The following is a 13,216-nucleotide window of genomic DNA, read 5'->3' on the forward strand; positions in this document are numbered from 1 at the left end:
GTGGGGGCTGCTCCTTCAGCCAGGACAGCTGTGAGCAGCTGGGTGCCCTCCACCATGGGCAGAGCTGTGAAGTGACCCAGGTGACCAAAGCAATCACAAGCACAAGGATAGCTGGCTCCCCAGAGGAAAATGGGTGAGGGGGTGGTAGGGCAGGAGACCTGGCCTGGAGACAGAGGAGCACCCATGGTGTGGCAGGCGGGTCCCAGATCCGTCCCCGAAGGCTGTCCCAGAACAGCCGACGTCTTGGCCAGTGCTGTCCAGCCCCATCTCCACTGACATCCAGCTACCCGCCCCCCCCCCACCCGCATTTTCTTATCAGCTCATTCACCCGCACCCTCACCCAACTTGGGCTCCGCGGGGGGTGCCCAGAGCCTGGGACCCAGTGGGCACAGAGAAATTGCCCAAAGATATTTATTTCCCACGGGAGCAAGGTCACGAGGAATTGTCCCCGCCCTTCTTCCAGGGGCAGAACTGGGCTGTGCTGTGCTGGGGTGGAGCTTGGGTCTGATGATGTCCCTGGGGGGGACGCACCCAGAGCCCCTCTCTCCTCCACCTACCTACTGTGAGGGGGGCTGGGTGGCGTTGAGGACCCATGAGTCAGGGGCTCTACTGGGCAGCATACAGGTGGGAGGGGAGGGCATGGGGAGGCTGGAGCATTGGGGCTGCAGGCAAGTGGCCAGGTGTGCCAGCACCTGGGAGGGTGCTGCTGCTGAGACGGGTCCCCACTGGCCCGCCTGCCACACCCTGGACTACCGTGCCAAAGAGTCCTTATCAGACCTCCCCAGGTGTCAGCCTTTCCCAGAGACGGGGAGGGTGCGGCTCAGCTCTGCTGAGCAGGACCCCAGAACCATGCCCCAAGAGACGGTTCCTGGGAAGTGGAAGCCAGTGGCAGGGTTTGGAGAGACCGAGGCCAAAGACAAGCCGCTCTGAGACTGTCCCAAACCACCAGGAATTGTTTGGCGTAGACACTGACCTCACCCTGGACTTTGGGCCCAAATGACAAAAAGGCAGGCACCACACGGGGGCCAGGCTGTGTGACCGGCCCAGAACCCAGAGTCCAGAGCGTTGGTGGCCCAGAGACCAGACACAGCCTGGGGACCCAGCTGTCCTAGCGAGTGCCAGTCAGGCTGCCATGGGCAGAGGGTGGACAGGGCAGCAGAGGCACAGCACTCTCCTCCAGGAAGCCTGCCGAGCCCCGGGGTCCCTGCTGAGGACTGCCCAGGACTTGTGCTCTGCGAGGGGCTGTGGGCGCTGGTGGGGGAGGCCCTGGAGCCTCATGTGCCTGCCTCCCCCAGCACTCAGCCACTCAGTCACTGCACAAGTGTTTATTGAACACCGCCTGCAGCCAGGTCCTGTGCTGGGCATGGCCTCCTGTCCTGGGAACCAGGGGCCCACAGACCCCACCCCAGCAGGGCCAGCCAGGGAGGGAGGCAGTCACTGCTGAGTCTGTATCTCCCACGGCCCGGCCACAGCTGCTGCCTCTTCTGCATGGTCTGGGGAACTCGTCACTGTCAGCATTCCCACCTACTTCCGCCGTTGAGGGGAGCAGGGCCGGGCCAGGGTGGGAGGCCCTCAGTAGGTTGCAGAGCCCCTGCCCCCAAAGGTCAGCCCTGGGCAAGTCTGTGGCTTGGGGCCCACTGCGCCAGAAGGCGGCGAGGCGTCACACCCCCAGGTCCCCCAGCCGGCCCTTGTCTTCTGACAGCCGCTCCCCTCGCTCCTCCTCAGGGAACGGGCAGCTACAGGCGTCCTCAGCTGGCGGCGGGGCCTCCAGCAGCAGCTGGGTCTCTGCAGAGGGGCTGTGGTCAGCCAGGGGCAAGGGGCCTGCCTCCCCCACCCCAGGGCACAACTGACCTGGGGGCCCCACTCGCTGCCTTCTCAGCTGCCAGATGTGCAGGCCGAGCTGGGCCACACTCAGGACCAGGACGCAGGCGGCCACGGCGAGCAGGATGACGGTCAGCCAGCAGTGGTGTGGCTCAGCGGGCGGCAGCCCCCGGTCACACACAGCGTCATGCGTCTTGTTCCCTGGGAACATGGTGCGGAAGCCAGCCTGGGAGCATCTGGGGCACACGGACAGAGCACCCGTCAACCCCTCCGAGCGGCTGCTGTCGGAGCTTTTAGGGGTCACTGAGCCAGGAGGCACAGGACAGGCCCCTCCCTCAGAGCTGCCTGAAGCCCCCAACAGGACTCACTTTGCCCAGGGTTTACAGCGGCCCTCGCGGCCCCCAGAGAAGGTCCCCACGGCACAATCCACACACTTGAAGCCGAACGTGAATTCTCCTGGAGACAGAGGGACAGACAGATGGACAGGCATCCATTGAACAGAGGTCTCTGATACCCACAGGACAGTGCCCTGTGTGCCCATTCCAGGGCAGGCATCTGGGGGGAGGCAGCCTTGGGGGGCTCAGAGGCTGTGTGCTGGGCTGAGTGGAGGTTGGGGGGGTTGGACACCTGGGGAGGAGAGCAGTGTGGGGTGGGGCCAGAGGGGACAGGAGGGGCCTGTCTGATTGGGGCTGGGGTCTCAGGGGTGGAAGCAGAGGACGCGAGAGCCAGGCTGGGCAGTTCTTCCAGGAGGCTGGAAGACAGGCTGCCAGTCAGGGTCCTGGAGAGAGGGGCTAAGGCTGGCACCCAGGTGACCCTAGGCTCTGCCCTCGTCCAAACTGTCAGCGCTCCCGCAGCCCATCTCCTCAGGTACACAGGCCCCCGGAGGATTTGAGCGGCTCCTTCCAAAAAGGGGGTTGGCCTGACGGGGCTCAGGGGCAGGGGCACCTCATGCAGGCGGTTGGCTGGTGCAGGGCCTGAGGGCCGACAGCCCCGGGCACTCCCTGGGCACCCCACCGTTCCTCACAGCCAGCTCTCAGGGGCATGAGAGTACCCTCCAGCTGACAGAGGGGAGGGCTTGCCAGAGTGTGCCCACAGGGGTGTGTGGCACTGAGCAGCACAGTGGCCCCCTGACCTGGGCTTTACAGGACCCAGGACACTGGTCCCACCTGCCCAGAAGACAGGTCTGTACCCCCACACTAGTGAGCTTCCTTCCTCCCACAGGCCACTCACCCCTCGTCAGTCCCCAGGAGCTCTGACTCAGCCCAGTTAACCACCTTGGCCTGCTCTGGCTGAAGCCGCCAGCGACCTGACTTACCATAAGCCCGCACCTCCTGGCCGGGCTCGCAATCGTGGTGCTTGCAAGTCTGGCACTGTGGGTCTCCACAGTGGAACTCAGGCTGGACACATGTGCAGTTCCCAGGACAGACTTCGCCTGGGCAGGAGACAAGCCATCCCTCTCAGCAGGTGGGCCAAGCCCTCCCTCCCCAGGGTCCCCCCACCCTCCGGTTCTCCATGGAAAACAGGAGGTCAGGGCCTGGCAGCCCAAAGCACCTCCTCAGCCCCAGGGGGACCCAGGGCTCTTGCTTGGCCCATCTATGTCCCTCCCTCCTAAATACCCAGTGCCCTGAAACTGCTCCCACCCAGGGTGGCTGTAACTCACCCTGTGACCAGGAGCTGCCTGAGCTGGACAAGGGAGTAGACTGGGAGACCTCCCCCTCCCTGCCTCGCCCCCAGCTGCCAGGCCCTTGAGGCAGCCTGCCTATCCGCTCCTGGTCCCACCTCCCAGGACCCAGCAAGGTGACACTCTAGGGTGTTTTCCTTTGGATAGTTGTCCCCAAACAAGTACCTTCCACCTGCCCCTCACCCACAGCTGCAGGTCAGAGGCAGAGGGCGGGGCAGAAAGAGCGGCTGCGATCCCAAACTGGGCAGGAAGTGGTCTGCGTGATGGCCAAGGGCTCACTACCCACTCAGTAGGAATCGGGACAGCCCTCCTCCTCGTCGGGACCCCAGACCTGTCTCGGGGAGGCTTCCGCACCCCTCGCCCTTGGTCCCAGCCTGGCTTGAGCTGGGAGCGCTTCCAACTCCCAGGGAATTGCGCTGGGGCCGAGGGTTCTGGACTCGGAAAGTTTGCTCGCCGCTCAGCCGCGGTCAGCTCTGCACACGCAGAGGGGGCGCAGCCCTCTGCTCTCAGAGACGCACTCCACGCGCGTGCCTTACCCGAGGCGCACGAGACGCAGCAGCGCGCGTCCTTTCCGATCCCACGCAGAAGGCGGCCGGGGCCGCAGCTCGGGCCCCCGGTGGGTCGCTGGCCCAGGCCGACAGCACAGAGCAACGCGACGCCGTACAGGGCCGCCCGTGCCCCGCCGGTTGCCTCCATGGCACGCAAGGCCCAGGCGAGCTCCGAGACTTTGAGGCCCCGCCCCGCTCCCGCCTGACACGCCCAGACCCCTGCGCGCCGCTCCGCTAGTCAGAGGATTACTACCGTCGGCCCCCAACACGCAGCCACTCCAAATTCAGGGGGCAGACAAGCGCAGAGAGGCTGGGGGCAGTGAAACTCCCCTGTGACGATCAGGTGGCTGTGTGTCACTGCGGCTGAGCAAGCCACAGAATAATGCACAGTGCTGACGACCCTAATGCAAGGCGCCCTGGGTGTGATGACGTGTCAGTGCAGGTCCGGTCAGTTATATGTAACGTGCCTCCTCTGTGGGGCCCTGACGGGGAGGCTGTGCGTGGGACGGAGGAGGGGTGGGGGGACATGGGAAATCCCTGTGCCTTCCCCTCAATTTTGCTGAGAACCTAAAACTATGAAAAATAAAGTCTATTTAAAAAAAAAAAAATTCAGGAGAACTGACTCTGGGTGGTGAACACACAGTGGGATTTATAGATGATGTAATACAGAATTGTACACCTGAAATCTATGTAATTTTACTAACAATTGTCACTCCAATAAATTAAAAAAAAAAATTCAGTGCATCCCAGCAGACCTCAAAGGGTGGGGTCCCATAACAGCTTCTGGACAGTGACACACACCCCGCCTCTGGAGTCCAGGAGACCCACATGTGGGAGTAACCTTGGGGCCGGGCCTTGAGGTACGGGTAGGGGTCTGAAATGTTATCTATGCAAAACCTGCAGCCAGATCTGAGCAGAAGTCACCTAGAACTGTTCCCATGCTGTGCCCCCTTGGATCCTGGCTGAACCCCCTCCCACTCCCAGGGTCTTTGAAAGCTCTCCTCGGATTCCCAGAGGGAGTGGGGTGAGGCCTCCATCCTCAGAGCTGCCCAGGCATGGCCATGGCCACCAGACCTCCACTCAGAGCTCAGCACCCAGCAGCTCGCACAGAGGAAGCCTGCACAGATTGCAGCCCAGACCCTCTGGACCAATCTGGTCATCCTGGAGCGTGTGGAAGGCCAGCCCCGACAGAGCTCTCCAGCCACGGAGAGCAGCCTCCGCCTCCCCTTGAGACTGTCTCTTGTGGCACTGCAGGGTTCTGCGGCCCCACCTCCTTCAGGCAGCCTGCCTGGCTTGCTTGGCCCTCTTCCCCAGCCCTCCAGTTAAGGCTTGGCTGGTGAAGCCTCCTGGGAATGCCGGAGGATGGGCAGTGGGCTGTTGGGGATGTGACCGGGGTGCGCCCACAGGCTGGAGGTGTGCCAGCTGTGATGGGGGCAGACCCAGGAGACCTGGTTCACACCCCTCTGAGGCCTGCGTGGGGCAGCTGTCCCTTTTCTGAGGGAAATGACAGGAATTAGCAATTTGTGACTCAACTCCTGTTCTCAAGTCCCAAGATGTACAAGGTCATCCTCAGAGAGGGGCCCTCAAGGAGCTGTGGCTCCCGGCGGCCAGAGGCTCAGAGCAAGATGGGGCCAGTGGGGCCCCGAGAGGCCTCTGTTCTTAGTGGGGATATAATAGGTCTGAGGACTGAGACAGAAAGGGAGGCCATCTGGCATACCTGGACACCAGGTAAAGGTGCTCTGAGTGGAGAATCGGGCAGGTGTGGACCTTCTGCCACTGCTCGTTTGATAGGCGTGACAGGCCACGTCTGTGCCAGCACAGGGTCACTCAGTTCTGGAAAGCACCCACTGTCCTGTGGCCCAGGAAAATACGATAACCCCCCTACAGGGATGCTTGTCAGACCATGTTGTGTGTCATTGGTCCTGGAAGCAGGGACAGTTAGAACCTCCTGGAAATAGTTTGTGGGGGAGGGGTGAAGGTGGCAGGGGAGGAAGCTGGGCTGCACAGGAGGAGCTATGGGCAGAAAATGTGCACTGGAGAAGTGGGGGTCGAGCCAGGCTGTCCCCCCCCCTCCAGTGACTGCACCTACAGCCCACAGAAATCACAGGGCAGGTCGCAAAGCCATGCAGATGGTGAGCAATGCCTTAAAAAGGCAAGACTAACAGAAAATGGCAATGTGGGCTCTTCCTTCTGTGGGCTCTTCCTGCTGCTGTGGCCCCTGCGGAAGGCACCTCCCGAGGTGGTGGTTTCTACTATGGGCAGTGGAGTGCAGGACGATTGTCATCTGCTTGTCAGTACTTTCCTGTACTATCTGTATTTTGTGAGCAGCTTGTTTATTTCCGCATCATTTACTTCAACTTACACAGGTGCTCACAGCAGCAAGCGTTCCCCACCGGGGAGGACAGCATTAGCTGATACCCCATGGGGCCAGGTGGGAGCCCGGGGGGGAGGGGGGCCCTGGAGGAGGCCGGTGTGGGGAGGGGCAGCGGGAGCATGCTGGGTGGGGGCTTATCGGGCCGTGGTGGTGCACAGCTGGACACCCAGGCCTGAGACTCCTGGAGTGGAGAAAGTCGGGATTTTCAGCAGAATCGGGCAAAGGGCAAGGGGCAGTGCAGAAGCTCAGAGGAGGTGACGACCTTTAGCCCCTTCATCTGTCCAGTGTAGAGATGGAGCAGCAGGCTGGGGGCAAGGGGGTCCTGACTGGGGCGAGAGCTTCCCCACGACCTTCAACCTTCCAAACGCCAAGGCCCAGGCCCCTCCTTCAGGTCCCACAGCCTCTGTGCTGCTCTGGGGACCACCTGGGGGCCACCATCCCCACATCAGAGGTTTCCTCCTCCGTGGGAACACAGTGCGCACCTGCTGACGGAGGGACCATGGCTTCCTTCTTTTGCAGCAAGAGATTTTCAGGGACAGGGTCAGAGGTTTGAGGAGAGGGGTGCTGGACGGCCTCTGGGGTGACTTTGTGGAGAGAGCTGGCCCGGGAGGGGGGGTTTCTTCCCACTGCATACTGTCGGTCTGGGGGCTTCGGGTGCCTGCACAGAAGGCAAGTCCCGGTCAGTGGGCCTGGTGGCTTGGCCAAGGGAGCTGGAAGGGGTGGGCAGGGAGGGCCAGCGGCTGGGAGAGAAGGTGCGCGAGCTGGAGCGTGCAGTGAGACCCCATGCATCTCACGGTCTTTGTTTTTGATTCCTGGTAGCTCTTAAATGTGTGACAAACACCGAGGGCGGCCCCACGCGTCTGCCAGGTTGTGGTTTCGCTCACGTTGGCTGATTACACACAGACTCGTCAGTGTTTCCACGGCTGGATCCGGGCTTCCTGTGCACCGTCAGCCTTCAGTTCAGCTGAGCGTTTTAATGGAGGTGTGTGTGCAGGGGGCAGGTGAGGGGCAGTAACCTGTGTTCCCAGGAGGACGCTGGCACGGCCCCCTGGACCTGGGACTGCAAGCTAGTTCACTGCACACAGAGGGGGCCGCCCCTCGGTGCTGCCAGCCAGCCGTCTGAACACGCTGCTGCTGCTGGACACTCGGGTTCCCACTTTGGGACCTTTGTGTTGGACCCCACCAAGCACCTCCAGGTTCCCAGAGTGGCATTTGACGCCCCACCTGCAGGACTTGGAAGTGTGGCCGCTCAGACCAGGACCCCTCGTGGTGCTCGGCCCTGGGCACCCGGAGGGCACAAAATGGCCTTGGGGACTCGGGGGCCCTGCAGGCAGCAGGTGGTCCTGAGTCACCACATAGTCAGGTCGGAAATTTGAGGGGCCAGGAAGAAGAGGGGGTGACACCATGCTCTCTCCTCGGAGGGGCGCAGATGGGGGGATGTCCTCGATGTCCCCTTTGGGGCCAGGGCCTTGGTTCCCCACCTGCTCCATTAGCACCTCCCCCAGGATCCCAGCCTGACACCCTCGGGCCGTGGGCCTCGCTGGTCGGTCTACTGGGCGGCGTTTAGGACCTCATTGGAGCCGCGTTGTCCAACCCTCCAGGATGTTTGTTTTGCTTCTACAGTGCCCCTCACAGGTACTGGGACGTGTCCAGAGAATGGGAGGACAGCGCCCGGAGTCTGAGTGGTCTGCTGAGCCCCTGCCCCACACCCTGACTTAGACGCTCCGTGAATGTGTGGCCCCCAGCCCACTGGCACCAGTCAGAGACTCCCGTTAGCCAACACAGTTTATTGGGGGTACCACCCTGGGTGGGGAGTATGCACAGCATACATAGCTGAGCCCAAGGTGCCAGCCCAGGAGCACCTACAACGGTGCAGGGCGGGTGACAGGGCAATGGGGTGACAGGGTGCAGCGTCTGCACCTGGGGGCACCCCCACTACCCTCCCATCCCAGCGACACCGCTCAGATCTTGGCCAGGGTGCAGTGGGCGTCAGCGTGCTCCTCTTGGATGGGGGTCCGGAAGCTGTCTCCCCCTGGGGAGGAGGAAAGAGCGAGTGGTGGGAGGGAAGCGGGGCCTTGGCTCTTGGGCAGGGAGCGGCTGGGGACAGCAGGCACTCACCGGGGGACTTGGTGGCAGTGGGCAGCAGCCTGCAGACCTTGCAGTGCAGGAGCAGGATCAGTGCGGCCGCCACGGGGCCAAGCAGCCCCAGGCCCAGGCCCAGGCCCAGGATGGCAGCCAGCTCGGGGCCTGCAACGAGGGGCCTGCTGAAGTGGAGTCCACCCGAGGAAGGGGTCCACTGCAGGAAGGAGGGCCCCGCGAGGCCCGTGGGCAGCTCCATCCCACGTCCACCCCCCTTTCCATTGGGGGGCCCTGCTGGGGCGATGACAGGCCCCCTTACCCTTGGGGGGCTCTGTGGGGGGTGTCGAGGGCGCCTGTGAGGTCCTGGGCCAGGCGGTGGTGGGCTGGGGCGTGGGGGGCCGGGCTGGGGGGCCCCGTGTCTCCGAGGGCAGAGTGGCAGGCGGGCGCCTGTTCTCACAGAGAGCGTCTGAGCTGTTGGTGGCCGCTTTCAGTGTGCGTTTTCCTGCCAAGGTGCAGCTGAGGGGAGCAGGGGTGTTGATCAGGCCAGGCCCTCCCCTGACTCCTCCCCAGATCCATCAGGTGGGCCCAGAACTGGGACAGGACTGGGGAGAGGTGGGGAGCGAGGGGGTGCCCACTGGGTCAGCTCAGACTCCAAGACAAAGGCAGCTGATGAGGGGGGCCAGGACCTTGTCAGGGCCCCAACCCTCAGCCCCACCCTGCCAGGGCTCCAAGGCCACGGCTCACCCCATCTCACCTCGCTCATTCTGCGCCTTCAACCCCATACCCCTACCCCCTCCAGGGGAGCCCTACAAGGACAGGGCCTCACACACTCCAGGGTCCTGGGCTGGGGTCACACAGATTCCTCCCTTCATCCCAAAAGGAAGGCAGGTAGGAGGAGGCTGGGCCAGGGCTGAGCAGGGAGCCGACCATTGTAGAGGGAAGGCCAGGAGCTCCCCTAGCCAGTGGCTTCCTGCTTCCCACCCGGCTCCCTAGTTCCCAGGCCCCCAGCCACCCTCTACCCCCCAGCCCTCCAGCCCCGGGACACTCACTTGGTCCAGGGTTTGCAGGCCTGGTTGTTACCGGGGGAGAAGTGCCCTTGTGGGCACGGAGCGCAGTCTACAACAGAGCAGCACAGACTCAGGCCACCTGCGGCCACTGCCCACTGCCACAGCCGGGCAGTGGGACTGGGCGCTCACACCACCCCCATGACGTCGGAAGCCCCTCCCTGCCCACATGTCCCCCAGGCCCTGACCCGGCCCCGCACCCACCTCTTGGCATGGCCTATGAGGGGAGGGGCTCCTGGCCTGGCCTGGGGTAGGGGTGCTGGGAGGTGACAGCATGTGATGTGCGGGACATGCTTCTTTACGTGGCTCGGGAAGCCCCCAGCTCACCGACTCCGTGCTTGTAGCTGCCGCCCTGGGGCTGGGTGCCCGGCCTGCAGTGGCAGACTGTGTCCCGCGTGGCACTGCATTTCCACTTGATTTCGCTCCCACTTCCTGGGGGCAAAGTCAGTCGGCTGGAGGGCCAGGCTGAGAAGCCACCACCGCCTCCCTAGGCCAGCAGCGCCCTTGAAGCCTGGCAGCTTCCGGTTCCCTCCAACTCCTGTACACTGTGTCCCTCCTGGCCCCATGGTCCCAGGGACAGCCCTATGGGCCTCTGGGCTCCTTTCCCACGCTCCGCCAGCCTGCAGCAGGACCCCCATGGCCCCAACAGGCCACGTGGCTGACATGTGCTGCACCCCAACTCCACACGGTTGGCGCCCCCCCAGGCAGAGTGAGCCCCACTGTGGTTTGGGGTCTGGCCTGCGGCTGGGGCCCGTGGGCTGTGGCAGGTGCAGGCGGGTGGGGCCGGTGGGTGCTCACTCTGGTTGCACTGGGTGCACGGCTTGCAGGCCTCGTCGTAGTTCACGCCCTCATTGTAGAAGCCATCCTTGCACGGGATGCAGATGGTATCATGGTCCTGCGTGCAGCGGCTCTCCATCCAGTAACCTGTGGGGAGGAGGTTTGCGGCTCGAAAGCCCTGGCTCCAGGTCACCACCTGTCAGCGAGTCTACTTGTCCCGCGATACCCACACCCCTTCCCCACCTGCCTGTCCCCATCCCCATGTCCCCATATCTTCTGGTCCCATGTCCCCGCAGGTACCCCTCCCCTATTCCATGGCCAGGCCACTCACCTGGCTGGCACTCGTGACAGCACTTGTTGCCGCTGCGGTAGGTGTCCCCGGCACAGTTCTGCTGGGCCGTGGAGCCCAGCACAAGCCCCAGGAACAGGAGAGATGCATAGGACGCCCTGGGCGGCTGAGCCCCCACGCACATCCTCGGCTCACGGACGGGCGATGCCGGAGTCTGGGTTTTTCCTTGCAGGATGTGGCTATAAGTAAGGGCTGCGGAGGAAGGGCGCGGAGGGCCCCTCCTCTGCACCCATACATGTCTGGCTCAGCCCTCTCACAAAGAGACTGAAAAAATGCACCCCCAGCAGGATCAGGCCAAGTTTCCCAGCCATCTGGTCTGCACCCACCCTGCACACCTGTCTCATTGGGAGGGGTCTGAGGACCCCTCCACACGGCTTGCTCCTTCTGGGTACCACTCTCCCTGCACAGGGCAGACCCCTCAGGTGAAGTGGAGGGGCCACATTCATGCCATTCTCACCCCTCAGCAAAAGGCGCACAGAGCACAGGGGTAAACCGAGGCGGCACACTGGGCCAGGAGACAGGCCCCTCCCAGTCTGGAACTTGTCCCGGCATCAGCCGCAGGGGGAGAGGTGGCAGTGCCCCAGGCAGCACAGCATGATCACCAGCCCGTGTCCAGGAGCAGCTCGGACCCATACAGCGGCCAGCAGCTGTGTGAGAGCACGTGCAGGCCTCAGGGGCTAAAGTGTGTCCCCACGTTCTCATGTTGAAGCCCTGGGGGCTGTATTTGCAGGTGATGAAGGTTAGTTGAGGTCATGAGGGTGGGGCCTGATCCCACAGGGCTGGCGTCCTTGTCAGAGGGAACGACACCCCCCAGCACACAGAGGGAAGGCCAAGCGAGGACAAGGGCAGAGGGTACAGTTGGCACTCCAAGGGCAGAGGCCTTGAGAAACCAGCCCTGCCCTTCCTGGATCTCTGACATCCAGCCCCAGGACTGGGGACAGTCAACGTCCGTCACCTAAGCTGCCCGCCCATGGTGTCCTGAACACGGGGCACTGTTCCTGGGTGTGGCATGGCTGGGGGGCATGTGGGCCTGTGTCCATGTGTCTTCCACTGGCCCCATGTGCTGGCACGTGTGTGGGCTGCTCCCGAGAGCATGTTTGGTGGGGGGGGGGGTCCTGAGAGGACAAACCATCAGCATCTGCTCAGAGCCCCTGGCCAGGCAGGGCCAACAGGTGGTTGCGCCCCGGTGGTGGTCGGGCCAGCCCCTGCCATGACTCTGAATGGCATCAGGCTCTCCCCACCCCCAAGCCCTGGGGCCGGGGAGCACTTGGTGTCCTCAGATGTGGACCTGGGCAGTCCCAGGACAGGTCAGGGGGCCTGTGTTCCAGGACCACTACAGTATGTAAAGGGCAAAGAGCACAGGCACACACATGCACATGCAGCACACACATCTGGTACCGCTGGCTGCCAGACGCAGGGGAGGCATCACTGCGTTGTTTTGTACCTGCTCAGTCTCGCCTGCAGCGTTTAGTTACCTATTCAACAGCTAACTTAAGTTTCAGGCCCAGGAGCCTCCCACAGGTTGGAAAGTCCCCTCCTCCTGAGAAGGGCAGGTAAGAACATCAGTCTCCAGCCCACCTTCGGGAAATTCCACCTGAGCACCCCACTGGCAGGGGCCACAGCGGAGCCAGCCCTCTAAGCCTCCACTGTGAGAGGGTCCACACGGCTAGGCATCAGGGCGGCCCGGCAGCCCGGTGTGTGCACAGGTCACGTCTCCCACTGACAGTGAAACATTTTTTTTTTGCCAAATAAACTGTAGTGTCTGAGGTTGTGGTAACTTGGGGTCCAGTGGGCAGCACTCCACTCTGGGCGTGCCCCCCACATGGGGGCCACCTGCTGTCTGGAGGTGCTGGTCTCTGCTGCCTGAGGCCCCACACGGCTATCCAGGTATCAGGCATCTGCTCATGGGTGACCCAGAGGGCACAGACAACTGCACGTCACCACACGCCCAGCCCGATCTGCTGGGTCCCACCAGGCCAGGGGCTCAGCCCACAGCTGTCCGAGCTCACACCTGCTCACCGCCAACCCAGCGACAAGGGCCCGGCCCACCGTGGCCTGACCTCTCCCCACACATTGCCGTCTCAGTTCTGGAAACAGTCTGCTCCTTTATGTGGAAAGCATCCCAGGTGTCACGGCACCCATTCCTGTGTGGCGACCCCACCCCACGCTGCTCAGAAATGGGTCCCTGTGGGAAGGGCTGGTCATGTGGGCAGCTCAGGGTGGCCCCTCCGCCACCCAGCCAGAGCCCCCCACCCCACCAGGAACTTCAAAGGCCCAAGTAGACCCACTGGTGGCGTGAGCTGTCCACTGAGGTACCGCACGCCACAGCTCAGGGTTCAGAGCGACGGACAGGGGGAGGGGGTCTGGGAGGCAGGCAGCTGGGCGAGCCCACAGCGTCAGGGGCTTCAGTCATTTAAACCCTCGCAGCTTGATCCCCTCCGTCCCCACACACCGGCCAAAGCAAAGAGTACAGCTGACCCCCAGGAAGGGCCCAGGACAGCAGGGTGATGGGGCCGCAGCTGG

The 13,216-nt window shown here is 63.2% G+C and overlaps 2 protein-coding genes across 3 annotated transcripts; both read right to left on the reverse strand.

Moving 5' to 3' along the window:
* Positions 1-1,310: 1,310 nt before the first annotated feature.
* On the reverse strand, positions 1,311-4,617 carry TNFRSF18 (TNF receptor superfamily member 18). The gene is made up of 5 exons (XM_033114831.1): positions 4,039-4,617; positions 3,137-3,253; positions 2,190-2,277; positions 1,852-2,057; positions 1,311-1,785 (listed from the first exon to the last, which is right to left on the reverse strand). The coding sequence occupies exons 1-5, from the start codon at positions 4,196-4,198 to the stop codon at positions 1,661-1,663; spliced, it is 696 nt and encodes a 231-aa protein (XP_032970722.1). The 5' UTR covers positions 4,199-4,617; the 3' UTR covers positions 1,311-1,660.
* Positions 4,618-8,204: 3,587 nt separating this feature from the next.
* On the reverse strand, positions 8,205-11,396 carry TNFRSF4 (TNF receptor superfamily member 4). 2 transcript variants are annotated; one of them, XM_033114990.1, is made up of 7 exons: positions 10,676-11,396; positions 10,366-10,491; positions 9,895-9,999; positions 9,553-9,619; positions 8,823-9,019; positions 8,543-8,671; positions 8,284-8,456 (listed from the first exon to the last, which is right to left on the reverse strand). In XM_033114990.1, the coding sequence occupies exons 1-7, from the start codon at positions 10,815-10,817 to the stop codon at positions 8,386-8,388; spliced, it is 837 nt and encodes a 278-aa protein (XP_032970881.1). In that variant the 5' UTR covers positions 10,818-11,396; the 3' UTR covers positions 8,284-8,385. The 2 variants fall into 2 exon arrangements, with proteins under 2 accessions (XP_032970880.1, XP_032970881.1); XM_033114989.1 differs by having other exon boundaries at positions 8,205-8,671.
* Between the last annotated feature and the right edge of the window lie 1,820 nt (positions 11,397-13,216).

This window comes from Rhinolophus ferrumequinum, chromosome 9 (assembly GCF_004115265.2).
Source record: "Rhinolophus ferrumequinum isolate MPI-CBG mRhiFer1 chromosome 9, mRhiFer1_v1.p, whole genome shotgun sequence".
Classification (NCBI taxonomy): Eukaryota; Metazoa; Chordata; class Mammalia; order Chiroptera; family Rhinolophidae; genus Rhinolophus; species Rhinolophus ferrumequinum.